Source organism: Panulirus ornatus, chromosome 11 (genome assembly GCF_036320965.1).
Source record: "Panulirus ornatus isolate Po-2019 chromosome 11, ASM3632096v1, whole genome shotgun sequence".
Classification (NCBI taxonomy): domain Eukaryota; kingdom Metazoa; phylum Arthropoda; class Malacostraca; order Decapoda; family Palinuridae; genus Panulirus; species Panulirus ornatus.
In genome coordinates this window covers 72,193,954-72,214,136 of record NC_092234.1, presented here as the reverse complement: position 1 = coordinate 72,214,136, position 20,183 = coordinate 72,193,954, and the positions used below count along the sequence as shown (strand labels likewise).

General features: G+C 41.6%; 1 protein-coding gene across 17 annotated transcripts in view; it reads left to right on the top strand.

Annotated features, from left to right (window-relative positions):
- The window catches only part of LOC139751634 (band 7 protein AGAP004871-like), a 948,509-nt gene that overhangs the window by 828,376 nt on the left and 99,950 nt on the right, over nucleotides 1-20,183 (top strand). For 2 of the 17 annotated variants that reach the window (XM_071667260.1, XM_071667266.1), the window contains exon 5: nucleotides 4,042-4,139. The exons of 14 other annotated variants lie outside the window; for them this stretch is intronic. In XM_071667260.1, coding sequence (XP_071523361.1) covers nucleotides 4,042-4,139 — 98 coding nt within the window. Of the gene's footprint in view, nucleotides 1-1,110; nucleotides 1,209-4,041; nucleotides 4,140-20,183 lie in introns of all 17 variants that reach the window. One more of the 17 variants, XM_071667259.1, reaches the window with a different exon arrangement.

Sequence of the window (20,183 nt, the reverse complement as noted above, 5' to 3'; positions counted from 1 at the left end):
CCCTCGTTGACGACGCCAGCCCGGCCGGAACGTGTGCATGCTCGTGACCGTTACACTCACGCCCAGCACCGTTCTTTCGTTCCTGCGTTTTTCACTATTATTTCCGTTCCTCAACACCACATATGTCCTGTGTTCCGTTGAGTAAGTTCCTCATTTTTCCCACCATTAAATATCAACTGTGATGAACACAAGAGCAGAACCATAATCATCTGTAGTCTCCAGTAGTCGCGCGGTCCATTGTTTAGTTTTTCTTTCTCTTGTTTCACCTTTTTTCCTGTAATTACTTAACGAATCAAATTTTCCTATAAATGAGAATTTCCTTGATATATATATATATATATATATATATATATATATATATATATATATATATATATATATATATATATATATATATATATATATATCAAAAACCTTTACCTCGCCCTTTTTTATATGTACTGAAATTGGGGACCAAAATTATATAGGTCGCAATATTCAGAAATCTAGATACCTTTTATCAGATCTTATTGCTTTTTTTCGTGTATTTTGTCTTTTTTAATGATCTGGAATCTTTTTACCTGTAAATATTTTGGCTAGTCTTTTTGAGGATTCCATTTTGCGTTCAGTTTCCAGAACTCTTGGAACCTGCAGCTGGCGCTCCGTCTGTCACACAGTAGCACAGTGTACCAGCTGTCACACAGTAGCACAGTGTACCAGCTGTCACACAGCAGCACAGTGTACCAGCTGTCAGTCTCCTGTTTCCATAATTCCGACATTCATCTTTTTTTTGTAATTTATATATTTATATATATTGTAGATTACCCCCTTTTTCATGTAGATTTAGAATGTGTACTGTTCCATGTCCTGTACCCCACATGAAGCCGAATACATATCGACCTTTTGGTCTCAGTCTCCTCATCTGTGAGTCTAGTGCGGGTCTTTGTGTGTTAGTCTTGACTGCCGATCTCCGTGACCATCTGCACCACCTAGATCTTCCTGTAGCCGCTCAAGAACTAACCAACGTCCTCTTAGAACCCCTTCTTTTTCTTCATCTTTTTCTTCTTCTTCTTCAATGATTACCCGAGGCCTCTCGAGCCTCGGACTCTAACGGCAGTCTAACACCCCAAGATCCTGTCGCTGGACTCAGTCCCGGTGTCTGTGGAAGCCGTCATCTACATGCGAGTGTGCAACCCGACCAATGCTGAGACCAACGTAGATGACTACAGGTGCTCCTCTCACCTAAAGCCCACCAATCTCCTTTTTTTATATATTCCTTGGTTTTCTTAGATGCTCCTTATTTTAGGCCAACCACAGCGGCTCGGTTCATGATCGACCCACCAGCCTTACAAGCGGGTGTGCTATTATAGGCTATTATACAACAAAAAGCTTTTGCTGGCTAGTTAGTAGCAATTCTATGAGCCCCCTTTTTTCCCCTGGACCTCGCGAAGTGGCCAAGACAAGAGGGTCACGTACAAGGATAAAGTAGACAGGAGTAATACTATCCACTAATATGGTTTGCTTACGAGACGACTATCACTTGTGGTTGTCACTTCGACGAGGTCACTTACGTTCTGCTTCTCTGGCCCTGTTATTCCTTCCACTTGTGGCGAGAAGACTTACACTCGCTCATAACACACGTCCAGGTTATATTGGGGGTGACCTGGTGAGCAGACCTTCAGACGAATCCAGTCAGACACGAACATGAAGATATCATTTACTAACGAAACCCGGCCTTGCCCACTGTTGGCCACAGTAAAGTCATTCCTCTAAAATCCCACAGTTCTCAAATCGTCTTCACAACAGATTTGCAGAACGCCTAACCCTTAGTGATGTGCGTCCTCATTTGGTGTAGTTCTTGTTGCAGGAACACTTCAACCACGCCAATGAAGGCTGCCCATCGGCTAAGGAAGTTAAATATCCGAAATTGTTCCCTCCACAAAGTCTTTCTCTGGCAACATTATCAATGATGTCGGTGTGTGGAGAAGCCGTGAGTCACCACCGTTGCACTTGACGGTGTAGGAATCGGCGTAGTGTTGTCTGGGATAGTTTATTGAGAGATACAAGTCAACTCTCTTTTTACTGCCAGAACAGATGGTCTGGCGCATAAGACCGAGAGAAAGAATAATATTCCTGAGATATATCATTACAACCAACATATCCTCCCAGCCTTTGAGAGAAAGACAGCCACCCTTCCCCCACTGCCATTATCCATGGCAGGACAGACCCAGAAGGGTACTACCCCACCACAACATAGTGGGCCTGGCCGGTCCGTTTGCATGCTCGGTGACAACCTTCCTCACGCTCAGCACCGTTCTTTCAATTCTTCGTTCCGCGTCTATTTCTTTTTCCCATATATATATATATATATATATATATATATATATATATATATATATATATATATATATATATATATATATATATATATATATATATAGATAGATATATATATATGTATATACATATATATATATATATATATATATATATATATATATATATATATATATATATATATATATATATATATATATATATATATGAATATAATTTTTATTTTTTACTGTCGTTTCCGTTTCTCAACACAACAGCTGTCCTGTTCCGTTCCCCCTCATCCCTCCAGCCCACTTAACACTCGATCGATTGTAGAATATAAGTAAGCCTTTGGTGTAAGGAGTTAGGTGTACATGCCACTACCTCAGGCCATAGCAGGAAGACACGTTTGTTCAATATGCTTCATCAGAGTGTAGGGGAGTGGGTCTGGTCCCGCGGAACTTGCTTCACTGTACAACAGCTGCACCTGGACACCAACAAACAGCAGAAAACGAGGACCCATCTCCTAGAACATTTTGTCTTCTTTAGACCAGATAAATTTCACTTGAGCATGCCGTGGGAACCAATGCACACTAAATATGAACTATAAATTAGCTATTCATTGTTCTAGATGTATTTATTGGTTTTGATACACACAAGAGTAAACGTAATCTATAAGTTTTTATAATTTTCTAAGGAGACCTAATCTGGTCGCATCCAGCACAGTTTTCTGCTTGTTACATGAGACTAAATCTGTTGATATCGAGTCCAGTGTTGTGAGTGTCACGTAAAGGATACGCGCCAGCCGTCTGTCACGTAAAGTTCTTCAGTCTGGTCATCTTATTTATAGCAGGTTTCCGTTACAGCTTTAGTCTTACCAGGATCACTTCTCACTGGATGACCCGCAGCCACTAAGCAGATCCGTGATAGTGGAACCTCCAACTTCCAACCAAAACTGAAGGGGCGGGGGTTTCCCACCGTGTCCTTTCACTCCTCTTTAACCAACTATTTAAAGTTAAAGGGTGGAGCTCTCAGGGATCACGGGAAGGGCTCTTTCCTACAGGTTTTTAGACTATTCTTTTGAACCAGTAACAGTTAAGGAAGTAGAAAATGGGCAGAAGTTAACAGTAGAGATTTTTGAGCTTTTCACCTATAGTCAATAAGGGCTAAGGAGGTGGGGCTCTTAAGATAAAGAAACGGGTCTACAAAATATGAGTGTGTTTATTTCTAACCACTTAGAGCCAGAGGGAGGGAACTTAACCAATATTTTGTGTCATATTGTCTTTCTTTAACCAGTTCAAGATAATGAGGCTGGGTCTTTGGAGATTGCCCTTCACTTGTAACGTTACTAACCTGTTTAAGGAAAAGATAATTCACTGCCCCATGCATAGCCTCACAAATGTTTCTGTTTCAAATGTTTACTCAACTTGAGATGACAAATCCAATAGTTTAGACGTATTCCATTCCGTCTCATCTAAATGTAAATAAGACACGGACCAAATACAAGCATTTTACATTTTACCCAACCCCTTATTTTCAGCCAATGTGGACTGGCTACTCATTAAGCCCTTCCTTCCTCTTGTATCTCTTATCAATCACTGAGATTCGAGCGCCCTTCCCCAGTAGGATGATGATCTAACCCGGTCGTATTCTTTGAAGGGGAGAAAAGTAGGTTACTTACAACGGAATTTGTTGAATGAAAGATGGTTGACGTCTAGTAACAATGTCCCGCCCTCCCTCACCAAGATCCTGTCGCTGGACTCGGTGCCTGTGTCTGTGGAGGCCGTCATCTACATGCGTGTTCGAGACGCTACAGCGGCAGAGACCAACGTGGAAGATTACAGGTGTCCAGAACGCACCCTCTCATGGCTTAACCCCTGTGACTGTGGTGTTTAATCCTTTGCTGATGTCGCTCATATATTGGACATTTTTATCGCAGTAACTTGTTATATATTATATATATATAATATTTATACATACTCCCATCAACATTTATTTTTTGGTTTTCTTTCATTTGCTATTTGGTCCTCAATAGAAACTTTTAAAAACTTTTAAAGACTTTCTGATAAACTCTCCCTCTGTTTCACGGCTGTTTTAGACTTTTCCTTTGCACTCTGCTCTCTTGTTTCCCTTATTTCCTGGGGAAGCTGAGGCCGATGCGCCAGTAGACGCATCACCTACCCGCCCTACTCCGCCTTTAATTAAGCTCTCGTAAACCAGAAGTGACACGAGGCAGCTCTTACTGTTACACTTGATGCTCAAGATTAGCCAGTGACATACCAAAGGTCGTGACTATTCTTGTAGCAATCTTTCCTCACTCCTCGGTAATGGCAACCTAACTTCTTGGAATGCCACTTTAAATACGCGAAGTTATTCTGGCGATGTTTACTGGAGACCTCAAGCATTTTGAGACAACGTCCAACAAAGTAATAAAATTCTTTTAAATAAGAAAAGTTTATCCGTCATATATGCATTTGATAATGTAATAACCATAGATTTTTGTCATATTCATAAAAGTATATATATATATATATATATATATATATATATATATATATATATATATATATATATATATATATATATATATATATATATATATATATATATTCCCTGGGGATAGGGGAGAAAGAATACTTCCCACGTATTCCCTGCGTGTCGTAGAAGGCGACTAAAAGGGAAGGGAGCGGGGGGCTGGAAATCCTCCCCTCTCGTTTTTTTTTTTTTTTCTTTCTTTTTTTTTTTTCCAAAAGAAGGAACAGAGAAGAGGGCCAGGTGAGGATATTCACTCAAAGGCCCAGTCCTCTGTTCTTAACGCTACCTCGCTATCGCGGGAAATAGCGAATAGTATGAAAAAAAAAAAAAATATGTATATATATTTTCCCTGGGGATAGGGGAGAAAGAATACTTCCCACGTAATCCCTGCGTGTCGTAGAAGGCGACTAAAAGGGAAGGGAGCGGGGGGCTGGAAATCCTCCCCTCTCGTTTTTTTTTTTTTTTTTTTTTTCCAAAAGAAGGAACAGAGAAGAGGGCCAGGTGAGGATATTCCCTCAAAGGCCCAGTCCTCTGTTCTTAACGCTACCTCGCTATCGCGGGAAATAGCGAATAGTATGAAAAAAAAAAAAAATTATATATATATATATATATATATATATATATATATATATATATATATATATATATATATATATTCAATTTCCTGCGTTAGCGAGGTAACGTTAACAACAGATGACTGAGCCTTAGTGGCAAAAATCCTCAATTTATCCTCTTTTCTTTTTTTTTGAAAACTAAAACAGGAGGGGAGGATTTCCAGCCCCCCGCTCTCACCCTTTTAACCGCCTTCTACGACACGCAGGGAGTACGTGGGAAGAACTTTTTCTTCCCTAGCCCCAAAAATAATTATATGTATATATATATATATATATATATATATATATATATATATATATATATATATATATATATATATATATATATATATATATATATATATATATATATATTCCTATGAGTCCACGGGGAAAATGAAAGACGATAAGTTCCCAAATGCACTTTCGTGTAATAATCACATCATCATGGGAGACACAAGAGAGAAATATAACAGTCAGTTGATATACCTCGAAGAGACGCAGCTAGGACGCCATTTGGTAAACATGCAACTGTCCAAAACAGACAATGAGCGTATCATAAACTTATCATTTTACAAATATTATCAACAATAAAGTTATCTAATTAGTATAGACCATCATTAGTATTAAGATTATACTTCTTTGTGCATTTAATGATATTTCTCTTGGTAATAGAGTTAGAGTTAATGTTACCTCGAGAAATATCATTGAATCTTCTATTATTAAATACACAAAGAATTATAATCTTAATATTAGTGATTGTCTGTACAAATTGGATAACTTTATTGTTGATAAAATTTGAAAATAATAAGTTCATGATACGCTCGTTGTCTGTCTTGGACAATCGCATGTTTACCAAATGGCGTCCTAGCTACGTCTCTTCGTTGTACATCAACTGACTTGTATTTCTCTCTTGTGTCTCCCCTGATGATGTGATTATTACACGAAAGTGCACTTGGGAACTTATCGTCTTTCATTTTCCCCGTAGACTCTTAGGAATATACTTGATCATTGATCACGCGCAAAATTGTGATCCTTTCCAATATATATATATATATATATATATATATATATATATATATATATATATATATATATATATATATATATATATATATATATATATATATGTGTGTGTGTGTGTGTGTGTGTGTGTGTGTGTGAACTAACTCCGCCTGCATATGGCAACAACGCGAGGAAGAGTCGCTATTGTCAAGGCTGCAGCACTGCCAGTTGACGGAAAGTAGTCATGTCGAGGACCTTCCTCCTCCAAAGGAGTACACCATTTCCTTGTTCGTTAGTGGAGTGCTGTCTCGAAGCTGTAGGACCCTCATAAAAGGGGCCCTGGGAAGCATGATATATATACAATTTCACCTTTTTCTATTTGTTCACCGATTACCTCGTCAGGGAGGTAGTGCAAGAAACGGACGAATAACGGCCCCACTTGCTTACATGCACTCCAGCTGTCGTGTAGGATGCCCGGAGAGCAGTCTCCCAGAACCTGTCCATGGTTTCCCCTGGCTGCTTCATATGCCCTGGTTCAGCCCACTGATGTTACGTCGCCATCATTATATACCTCATCGCTCCAGTTCGTTCTGTCTCATGTATGCCTCACACCTTTCCATATATTTCATCTTTATGTTAGCTGACACGGCATGGCCAGCTGAGGCCCAAATCAAGGGTATTGACTGAGAAGGTGAAGACATATACAGAACATCAGATTGGGGAGGAGCAGCGTGGTTTCAAAAGTAGTAGAGGATTTGTGGATCAGGTCTTGGCTTCGAAGAAAGTGTGTTAGAAATTATTAGAGAAACAGATGGATTTGTACGTGGCTTTTATGGATCTGGAGAAGGCATATGAGAGGGGAGATAGAGATGCTTTGTGGAAGGTCTTAGAAGTATACGGTTAGGAGGTAAGTTGCCAGAAGCAGTGAAAAGTTTTTACCAAGGATGTAAGGCGTGTGTACGAGTAGGAAGAGAGGAGAGTGATTGGTTCCCAGTGAAGGTCGGTCTGTGGCAGGGGTGTGTGATGTCCCCATGGTTGTTTGATTTGTTTATGGATGGGATGGTTAGGGAGGTAAATGCACGAGTATGCAGTCTGTTGGGACGAGAGGGCCTGGGAAGTGAGTCAGTTGCAACACTGAGGGCTGATTTGAGTGTCAAACTGCAGAAGTTGGTGACTTTGTGGTAAGAGCATATAAAAGGAGAAAGTTGAGAGTAAATAAGAATAAGAGCAAGATTATTAGGTGCAGCAGGGTTGAGGGACAAGTTAGTTGGGATGTGAGTTTTAATAGAGGAAAATTGGAAGAAATGAAGTGAATTAGATATCTGGGAGTGGACTTTGCAGCGAATGGAACCATGGAAGTGGAAGTAAGTCATATCGTGGGAGAGGGGATGAAGGTTCTGGGGGCAATGAAGAATGTGTGAAAAGGGAAAACGTTATCTCGGAGAGCGAAAATAGTATGTTTGCAGGAATAGTGGTTCTAGCAATATCATATGGTTTCGAGGCACGGGTTATAGATATGGGTTGTACAGAGGAGGGTGGATGTGTTGGAAATGAGATGTTTGAGGACAATGTGGTGTGAGATGGTTTGATCGAGTAAGTAATAAAAGGGTAAAAGAGATGTGTGATAACAAATAGAGTATGGTTGAGAGAGCAGAAGAGGGTGTGTTGCAATGGTTTGGACATATGAGGAGAAACAGTGAGGAAAGGTTGACAAAGTAGATATATGTGTCAGAGGCAGAGGGAACAAGGAGAAGCGGGAGATCAAATTGGAGGTGGAAGGATGGAGTGAAAAACATTTTGAGCAATCGGGGCCTGAACATGCAGGAGGGTGAGAGGCATGCAGGAAACAGAGTGAATTGGAACGATGCGGTATACCGGGGTCGACATGCAGTCAATGAACTAAACCAGGGAATGTGAAACATCTGGGGTAAACCATATATATATATATATATATATATATATATATATATATATATATATATATATATATATATATATATATATATATATGTGTGTGTGTGTGTGTGTGTGTGTGTGTGTGTGTGTGTGTGTGTGTGTGTGTGTGTGTGTGTGCGTGTGTGTGTATGAATTGCGGTAAAGTGTCTGGAGTGGATGGTATCTCTGTCAAATTTCTCAAGAAAGGGGTGACAGAGATAATGATTGGTGGAATGTCTTTATAACGTCACCGTATAAATGCATGAGGATAAAACTAAATGTTCGAATTACAGAGGTATAATCTTGTTGAGTATACCTGGTAAGGTGTATGGGAGAGTGGTAACTGACCGTGGTGATGCACAGAGCATCAGACTCGGGTGGAAGAATGTGACTTCAGGAGTGGTAGAGGATGTGGATCAGATGTTTGTTTTGAAGATTTTATGTGACATATATTAAGAGAAATAGACATTTATCAACTTTCAGAAAATGTATGATAGAAGTGATAACGATGTTTAGTGGAAGGTGCCGCGAATTCATGTTGTGGCACGAAACTTACTAGAAACAATGAGGTGTTTATTTTTTTCTTCAAGAAAGTAAGGCGTGCGTACTAGAAGGAAGGAGGGAGGATGAATGGTTCTCGATGAGCCAATTCATGGATGGGATGGAGAGGGGAGGTAAATGTGGTTCTGGAGAGAGAGGCACGACCGCATTTAGTTGGGGTGGGGGACCTGGTAAGAGAGTCATTTCTTGTTTACAAGTGTCATGGCTTGAGTGAGAAATTACAGAAGCTGGTGTCTGAATTTGGGAGAGTGTATGAGAGGAAGAAATTGAGAGGTAATGCGTATAAAAGTAAGATGATGCGGTTTATTACGAAACCAAAACAGTTCGATTGGAGTGTGAGTTTAGATTAAGTGAACCTACACTGAGGTGAATCACAAGGCGAGTGAGAGGCAAACGTTTTGGGTGCTTTGAGGAGCGTGTGGAGGCAAGAATAGGTATGTTGTTTGGTATAGGATATGTTGGTTGGGATAGGATATGTTGGTAGGTATAGGATATGTTGGTAGGTATAGGATATGTTGGTAGGTATAGGATATGTTGGTTGGGATAGGATATGTTGGTAGGTATAGGATATGTTGGTAGGTATAGCATATGTTGGTAGGTATAGGATATGTTGGTTGGTATAGGATATGTTGGTAGGTATAGGATATGTTGGTTGGTATAGGGTATGTTGGTAGGTATAGGATATGTTGGTTGGTATAGGATATGTTGGTAGGTATAGGATATGTTGGTAGGTATAGGATATGTTGGTTGGTGTAGGATATGTTGGTTGGTATAGGATATGTTGGTTGATATAGGATATGTACGGAGGTTGAGTGAGGTGGAAATTGAATGTCTGAGGATAATACGTGGTGTGAGGAGGGTTGACTGAGTAAGAAATGACAGGGTAGAAAAGAGGTCTGGTAGTTAGAATATATCTGAGAAAGCTGAAGAGGGTGTGCTGCTTGGATGTATGGAGAGGGTGTGCTGCTTGGATGTATGGGGAGGGTGTGCTGCTTGGATGTATGGGGAGGGTGTGCTGCTTGGATGTATGGGGAGGGTGTGCTGCTTGGATGTATGGAGAGGGTGTGCTGCTTGGATGTATGGGGAGGGTGTGCTGCTTGGATGTATGGGGAGGGTGTGCTGCTTGGATGTATGGGGAGGGTGTGCTCCTTGGATGTATGGAGAGGGTGTGCTCCTTGGATGTATGGAGAGGGTGTGCTGCTTGGATGTATGGGGAGGGTGTGCTGCTTGGATGTATGGAGAGGGTGTGCTGCTTGGATGTATGGGGAGGGTGTGCTGCTTGGATGTATGGAGAGGGTGTGCTCCTTGGATGTATGGAGAGGGTGTGCTGCTTGGATGTATGAAGTGGATGTGCTGCTTGGATGTATGGGGAGGGTGTGCTGCTTGGATGTATGGGGAGGGTGTGCTCCTTGGATGTATGGAGAGGGTGTGCTCCTTGGATGTATGGAGAGGGTGTGCTCCTTGGATGTATGGAGAGGGTGTGCTGCTTGGATGTATGGGGAGGGTGTGCTGCTTGGATGTATGGGGAGGGTGTGCTGCTTGGATGTATGGAGAGGGTGTGCTCCTTGGATGTATGGAGAGGGTGTGCTGCTTGGATGTATGAAGTGGATGTGCTGCTTGGATGTATGGGGAGGGTGTGCTGCTTGGATGTATGGGGAGGGTGTGCTGCTTGGATGTATGGAGAGGGTGTGCTGCTTGGATGTATGGGGAGGGTGTGCTCCTTGGATGTATGGAGAGGGTGTGCTCCTTGGATGTATGGAGAGGGTGTGCTCCTTGGATGTATGGAGAGGGTGTGCTGCTTGGATGTATGAAGTGGATGTGCTGCTTGGATGTATGGGGAGGGTGTGCTGCTTGGATGTATGGGGAGGGTGTGCTCCTTGGATGTATGGAGAGGGTGTGCTCCTTGGATGTATGGAGAGGGTGTGCTCCTTGGATGTATGGAGAGGGTGTGCTGCTTGGATGTATGGGGAGGGTGTGCTGCTTGGATGTATGGGGAGGGTGTGCTGCTTGGATGTATGGAGAGGGTGTGCTCCTTGGATGTATGGAGAGGGTGTGCTGCTTGGATGTATGAAGTGGATGTGCTGCTTGGATGTATGGGGAGGGTGTGCTGCTTGGATGTATGGGGAGGGTGTGCTGCTTGGATGTATGGAGAGGGTGTGCTGCTTGGATGTATGGGGAGGGTGTGCTCCTTGGATGTATGGAGAGGGTGTGCTGCTTGGATGTATGGAGAGGGTGTGCTCCTTGGATGTATGGGGAGGGTGTGCTGCTTGGATGTATGGAGAGGGTGTGCTCCTTGGATGTATGGAGAGGGTGTGCTCCTTGGATGTATGGAGAGGGTGTGCTCCTTGGATGTATGGAGAGGGTGTGCTCCTTGGATGTATGGGGAGGGTGTGCTGCTTGGATGTATGGGGAGGGTGTGCTCCTTGGATGTATGGGGAGGGTGTGCTGCTTGGATGTATGGGGAGGGTGTGCTCCTTGGATGTATGGAGAGGGTGTGCTCCTTGGATGTATGGAGAGGGTGTGCTGCTTGGATGTATGGGGAGGGTGTGCTGCTTGGATGTATGGGGAGGGTGTGCTGCTTGGATGTATGGAGAGGGTGTGCTGCTTGGATGTATGAAGTGGGTGTGCTGCTTGGATGTATGAAGTGGGTGTGCTGCTTGGATGTATGGGGAAGGTGTGCTGCTTGGATGTATGGAGAGGGTGTGCTGCTTGGATGTATGGAGAGGATGGGTGAGGTGTGACTAACTAATAGTGTCTGTGTGTTACAAGTGGACAGATCAGGGAGAAGTAGGAAAGCGAAAATGAGATGGAAGAATAGGCGATCGAGGATCATGCATATGGACTCGCGTGATGTATCCGTTAGCGTTCCTGATCGTGACGCATTCACGGGCTGCCCAGGAACGAGCACATAGGTTCGAATCCTAGTTGCGGAAGTGGGTCCACAGTCAATCCAGCTGTTCATCACCCCTAGGGGTTGGTCGATAACGTGGGTACCTGGCTCAGACTATATATATATATATATATATATATATATATATATATATATATATATATATATATATATATAAAATCCCTGGGATAAGAGAGAAAAAATGCTTCCCATGTATGCCCTGCGTGTCGTTTAAGGCGACTAAAAGGAGAGGGAGCGGGGCGGCTGAAAATCCTCCCCTCCCGTTTTTTTCATTTTCCAAAAGCAGGAACAGAGAAGGGGGCCAAGTGAGGATATTCCCTTTAAGGCTCAGTCGTCCTCTGTTCGTAATGCTACCTTGCTAACGTGGTGAATTGCGAATATGTATAAAAATGAAAAGGAAAATAAATGTACATATGTATATATATATATATATATATATATATATATATATATATATATATATATATATATATATATATATATATATATATATATATATTATCATTATTATCACTGACATTCGTGGAACTCTTTCCTGTAACTTCATAGCTGCGTTAGTTCCAGTATCAGGGAAATGAAAGGCTCCATTAAAGAAAGATGTTCCTCGAAGACACTATACTCTCTTTTGCCAAAAGACTGATACATCCTCTACGAAGATAACCTTTACAACAAGCAGGTCGGGTCCGTGAGAGGACAGACCTATTCGGCAGGGTAGTAACATCGTTTGTTGACGAGAGGGAATACAGTACCAGTGATGGACTTCCCATTTGAAAGGAGTCCATCATTTCCCTGCTACTGGAAGTAGCATGTTATTGAAGTAGCAGGAGTTCCTTTAGAGAAAGTAGTCCTGGGGTTATAAGATGATAATGAAAAGAAAATTGAAGCATAAAGAGACTATGTTTATATGTAGTTAGTGACAACCACTAGAGCGATAAAACCGTCAGCGTATCGTTAGTGACGTTAACGGTACAGGAGCTGTGGCTAACAATCTCTCCTTCCTACATCATGTTGTTGTCCCTCCACTCTGCCACAAACACACTTTCTCTATATATCACACATAACTCTCGACAGCACCTAATCACACTTCTATTCAAGCCATAGATTTCCTTACTTAAATCACATAAGACACATGGAAGCACAGCTAACCATTGTCTCGAGCACTGAATCAGAGCTGAGTCACCGTTCCAGGAGGACTGAGCGGTTCCCGGGGGTTCCATGAAGAAGCTGGGGCGCACCTCACCTCTACTAACGCTGTTCCTGGACCTGGCTCCTGCTGGATTTGTTTCTACACCATACGTGGTCTCATATCCAACTTCCCCTCTTTTGTACACGTAATTACTTCCTTTCCTAAGCTATATCTAACATCTGAGGCACAGTTGTCCAAGGCCTCCTTTCTTCTTTATTATCAAGTCTCTGACCATAACTTCTTCCATCACTTCCGTTCAAAGGGCCGTGTTTGTGCTTTCTATTGTACACAACACACAACCTCTAGTTTCTCAATCGTATATAAGTCTTCAACTATATGAGCTCCTTCAACGGATCGTTGTCCTCTTCACAGCCACGCACTGAAACCCTCATTGCAGAGGGCTTCAAATTACATCGAAAAATTGAGTTGGTTTCTTTGAAATGATCCCGGTGAAGTCAAAGTACTTTCGTCTCAGCCCTTACCGATCTTGAACAGATGATTAGACTTAAAACACTAGCTCCTGATCGGCTCAATTATTTCTCAGACTCACTCGACCTTTCATACCTCCAATCATCCCACAAGAAATGCACTATTTCTGCCTCGTAAGATCTTCGGACTTCAACCTTAACTCTGTCAGTTGCAAGTGGACTCGTCCTTCACCTCTTGTAACGCCAATTTTGGCACCTTGAGAGGGTTCGGTCATCATCCTGGTGCAGTTCTTACAACGCTTCACGGAGATCCCAAGGGAGTGTGCCTCTGAGCAGGCTCCAATCCTTGCTTGCCTATTTCGTCTCTGTCATAAGACCCAAACTTTTCCTTCTTGGAAGCATTCAAGCCTTGGTACATCCCATCCCTAGGGAATGAGACCGTGATAATGCTTTTAACTGTCGTCTCATTGTTGTACTTCCTATCACTGCAAAGTCTTTGAAATTATTTCTTTCTCTTATTCTCTTAAACAAAGAAAATCTCATTTCCTTTCATATCACCAATTCGATTTTTGCACTGCATGGTTCATTGATGATCTCTTCCATGTGACTCAACTCTGGTCCTTCTCTCTTGGGGACTATATTGAAGCTTTTGTTGTGGTCCTTGACATCACTAAACATTTGACAGGATGTGACATAAGTCGTTGCTTTTTAAACTTCCTTCCTTTAGCTTCTCTGCTTCTGTGTTCGTTCATGCTTATTATTCTTTCTGGTCGTTCCAACACATTATTCAATGAAGGGACAACTCTCGCTTATCCTGTAAGGAGTAGCGTTTGGCAGGATCCTGTCCCATCGTTTGTGATCTTTTTCTTATCTAAATATTGGTTCAACGGCCTTTAACCCAGTTCGGTCTACCGTCAATGATTCCACTCTACATACTAAATCTCATTTTCTCTCACATCATGACATATTCTGGTTGTTTTTCTCACGTTGAGCATATTTCCTGTCTGAATTTGACCTGTGCAAAATATCAGAAAAGGGAAGAAGTAACCCCTTAAATTTAACTGTACAAAAACACAATTTCTACCTATATATCTCTAACTCTTGCCTGTTTCTTAAAATCTCCTTGCCAAAACACTTCAGTTGAGTCACGTGATAACATAAACAAATTGGGTCCAGCCATCTCATCCACTCTATTATGGAAACCCCTGACAACCAACGTCGTAAAATCTTCTCACAAGCTGCGGGTGTTGTATGGGAACCGAAATCTTTCTTTCTCTGAGCAGCTGTTTCATATCTACGTGGATCTCATTCACTTCAGTACGAAGAACTGCTCGCATATCCACCTCTTTCATTGTCTGAGTGAATCAGAATCCGTCTTCCTGATCAACTCTCTTCGTATCACCTCTTTTCAACCATTCCTTTCTGTCCATCATAATGTTGCTCTCTCTCCATTCTGTGAGTACCATCTCGGCCACTCTTCTCGTGAGCTGTCAGCGTATGTCGTGGCCAATAAAGCTCTGACGGCATCACGCGGCCGGCTGCTGCTTCCCATTATGATAACTCCTTTTTTTTCATCCAGGAGCCACGAACCACATAGACATGGAATTGTCTTTCTTTTGTCTTTCCTAAAACCTTTCCACCAGTCAGGCCTACAAACACCTGAGGATCGCACATTGATCTTACATTCATAATCTCGTGATCACTTTCAATCATGTCTTCCGTGATGGCCATATATTTCCCCGTACGTGTTATCACCGGAATGGATGAAGGCAAGCAAGTATGAATATGTACATGTGCATTCATGTATACGTCTGTGTATGTGTATGTATATGTATGTATATGTATATGTATGTATATGTACATGTATGTGCGTGTATGTATGTATGTGTGTATATGAGTGGAAGGCTCTTTCTTCGTCTTTTTCCTGGCGCTACCTCGCTGACGCGAGATACGGCGATCAAGTACAATAGAAATAGAAAAAAGAAATATATGTATATGTACACATACACACAACACACACACACACACACACACACACACACACACACACACACACACACAAAGTGAGCCAAAATTCACTGTGCACCTAAACTATAAACGATAAAACCGCCTCATTGTTTGTATAATTATTATAACAACTGACCAACGTGACTTCTGACACGTACGGTGACCGACCTCCGCTCCTCCCTTCCTCCTCCCTCTCCCTTCTCCCTCCCCTCCTCCCTCTCCCTTCTTTCCTCCCCTCCTCCCTCGCCCCTCCCCCCTCCTTCCCTCCTCACACTTCAGTGTGTCTGTGAAGGTAAATGTGACCTGATGCTAACAAGTATTAATGTGAAAATGGTTCTTGTGGCTTGAGGCTGGAGTGTTTTGTGTGGAGCAGGTGTTACGTAGTGCAGACCAATATACAGACGAAGTGTAACACATGTCTGCTGAGAAGTATCCCGACACTGCCGTACCACATGACAACGTAGTGCCGTGGTTAACTGATAAGTGTTGTGAAACTGGAATAGTTGTACACGCGCCGAGATCCGGCCGGCCGGCAGTAGTAACAGACGAAAACATACAGATATATCGGATCACATAATACAAAGCCCGATAAAGTACGTTCATAAATTGGCACAGCAGACGGGCGTGTGGTATAGCAGGACACGTATTGCTGAAGAAGCAGTTGTACCTGCATCACTACAAGACAACACCAGTGTAAGAAGTGAAGGAAAAGCACAACATCAAGCGTGTTGAATATTGTAGACTTTATCACTGCCAAAGGAGAGGATATTCTGGACGTCACAACCGATGAGGCGGGGTTTCATTGATCACGTCGGCACGCAAAGTAGCTGCGTTTGGTCGGCGAGTAATGCACACGAGATCAAGGAAGGAGACACCATTACATGATCAGAAGGTTGGTGTGTGGTGCACCATATCACGAAAGCGGATAATAGGCCCCATAGTGTTTAGTGATGTAATCATCTCGGAACGTTATTGTGAACTGATTCTTTACCTCTTCACTGGACGTTTATATGAAGAGAAAATGCACGTGGCTTCTCCCACCAGGACGGGGCTACGGCACACACTACTCGAGTCTCCAAGAACCTACTGCGGGATGTGTTCGGGGACAGAATAGTTTCAAGGGACATTTGACCACCATCGTCGCCAGATCTTACATTCCTGAATAATATCTGTGGGGAGCAATGAAAGGCACAACTTACAAAGACAATCCTCACATACAACTTAAACTGACGGAAGCCATCGTAGATTTCACCAGGTACAACTCTCCGACTGATATGTCGCGTATCTTTGCAAACAAGATAAGACGTGTAGATGCTTGTCTACAGGCACGTCGGTGTCATTTACAACACTTGTTGTAACTTAAGTAATCTGGGAAACGTATTATTGTATTATTGTATTATGGTATTATTGTAAAGAGACTCTAAACATTATCATCGTCTACCTTAGGTGCACAGGTGCTCTCTCTACCACACATTTTATTACCACACATCTCTCTTACCCTGTTATTACTTTCTCGATGGATTGAACCAGGGCATGTGAAGCGTCTGGGGTAAACTATGGAATGTTTTGTGGTGCCTGGATGTGGAAAGGGAGCTGTGGTTTCGGTGCATTATTACATGGCAGCTAGAGACTGAGTGTGAACGAATGTGGCCTTTGGTGTCTTTTCCTAGCGCTACCTCGCGCACATGAGGGGGGAGGGGGATGTTATTTCATGTATGGCGAGGTGGCGATGGGAATGAATAAAGGCAGACAGTATGAATTATGTACATGTGTATATATGTATATGTCTGTGTGTGTATATATATATGTATACGATGAGATGTATAGGTATGTATATGTGCGTGTGTGGACGTGTATGTATATTCATGTGTATGTCGCTGGGTTGGGCCATTCTTTTGTCTGTTTCCTCGCGCTACCTCGCTAACGCGGGAGACAGCGACAAAGCAAAATGAAAATAAAAATATATATATATATATATATATATATATATATTTTTTTTTTTTTATTCATACTATTCGCTATTTCCCGCGTTAGCAAGGTAGCGTTAAGAACAGGACTGGACCTTTGAGGGAATATCCTCACCTGGCCCCCTTCTCTGTTCCTTCTTTTGGAAAAAAAAAAAATATATATATATATATATAATATGTATATATATATATATATATATATATATATATATATATATATATATATATATATATATATATATATATATATATATTTTTTTTTTAAACTATTCGCCATTTCCCGCGTTAGCGAGGTAGCGTTAAGAACAGAGGAATGGGCCTTTGAGGGGATATCCTTACCTGGCCCCCTTCTCTGTTCCTTTTGGAAAATTAAAAAAAAATAATGAGAAGGGAGGATTTCCAGCCCCCCGCTCCCTCCCCTTTTAGTCGCCTTCTACGACACGCAGGGAATACGTGGGAAGTATTCTTTCTCCCCTATATATATCATAAACATATATATATATATATATATATATATATATATATATATATATATATATATATATATATATTATCCCTGGGGATAGGGGATTAAGAATACTTCCCACGTATTCCCTGCGTGTCGTAGAAGGCGACTAAAAGGGGAGGGAGCAGGGGGCTGGAAATCCTCCCCTCTCGTTTTTTTTTTTTTAATTTTCCAAAAGAAGGAACAGAGGGGGCCAGGTGAGGATATTCCAAAAAAGGCCCAGTCCTCTGTTCTTAACACTACCTCGCTAACGCGGGAAATGGCGAATAGTTTAAAAGAAAGATATATATATATATATATATATATATATATATATATATATATATATATATATATATATATATATATATATATATATATATATATATATTTATATATATATATATATATATATATATATATATATGTATATATATATATATATATATATATATATATATATATATATATATATATATATATATATATATATATATATATATATATATATATATATATATATATATATAAAGGAACCATACACCTTGGAGTCTTTGTTTCTATTAATTCCAGAACCATTTCAGTCCATCACTGTGTTTCCCACTTGCCACAGACAGGAAGACATCCCACGTAACCTCACGCACTGCGACCAGATGACCTGAACCTTTAGGAACTTGAACAGTAAGACTAGTGGTGTCCACCCCTGTCTGTCGGTATAATGGTACTAATACCAACTCCCATAACCTTATTACCAACTCGTATGTTGAACAAAAACTATCCTTCTAACGAGTAGAATTTTATGATACTTATGCGACTGGGTTCAACAGTTCTTAGTTTGATATGAGTGTTTGATTTGGTAACAGTAACAGTTACTGAACCGTCTTTTACACGATTATAATCCTTAACATGAGAGAAAACACTTCATTTTTCATATATTTCTTTCTTTTACAGTTGCAAACAGCATAGGCTCATAAATCCGTTTACTTGAGTCTTTTCTTGTTTCTATAACATATTCATTATCTGAACATTCCTTACATGCTAATATATATATATATATATATATATATATATATATATATATATATATATATATATATATATATATATATATATATATATACGAACATAGTGCATAGAAAAGCGCAACTTCATAGAACATACAAACCTCCAACAGCCAGGATCGAACCCGGAACCCCTGTGCAAGAGGCAGGAATGTAACCGCTAGGCTATGGGCCTGGCTAATAGGAAATAGCTATTCGAATACTATGTACTCGAATACCTTTCGTCTCACGTTGGTGAGCAACGAGGTCTACACCGGTCATATCCCAACCGCCGCACATAGCCAGCTGATAGCATTTTACCGAGCCTAACTGTGCAACGCGGAGGTATATGAATACGAACATAGTGCTTAGAAACGCGCACCTTCCTAGAACATACAAACCTCCAACAGCCAGGACCTGCTACCTGCTAGCTATGTGTGCCTGTTGGGAAATGGCCGGTGTAGACCCCGTTGCTCACCATCATGAGACGAAGGGTATTCGAGTACACAGTATTCGAATAGTTATTTCCTATTAGCCAGGCCCATAGCCTAGAGGTTAACACTCCCGCCTCTTGCACAGTGGTCCCGGGTTCGATCCTGGCTGTTGGAGGTTTGTATGTTATGATAGATTGCATTCAATATATATATATATATATATATATATATATTTTTTTTTTTTTTTTTTTTTATACTTTGTCGCTGTCTCCCGCGTCTGCGAGGTAGCGCAAGGAAACAGACGAAAGAAATGGCCCAACCCCCCCCCCCCATACACATGTACATACACATGTCCACACACGTGTATACATACCTACACAGCTTTCCATGGTCCACCCCAGACGCCTCACATGCCTTGATTCACTCCACTGACAGCACGTCAACCCCTGTATACCACATCGCTCCAATTCACTCTATTCCTTGCCCTCCTTACACCCTCCTGCATGTTCAGGCCCCGATCACACAAAATCTTTTTCACTCCATCTTTCCACCTCCAATTTGGTCTCCCTCTTCTCCTCGTTCCCTCCACCTCCGACACATATATCCTCTTGGTCAATCTTTCCTCACTCATTCTCTCCATGTGCCCAAACCATTTCAAAACACCCTCTTCTGCTCTCTCAACCACGCTCTTTTTATTTCCACACATCTCTCTTACCCTTACGTTACTTACTCGATCAAACCACCTCACACCACACATTGTCCTCAAACATCTCATTTCCAGCACATCCATCCTCCTGCGCAC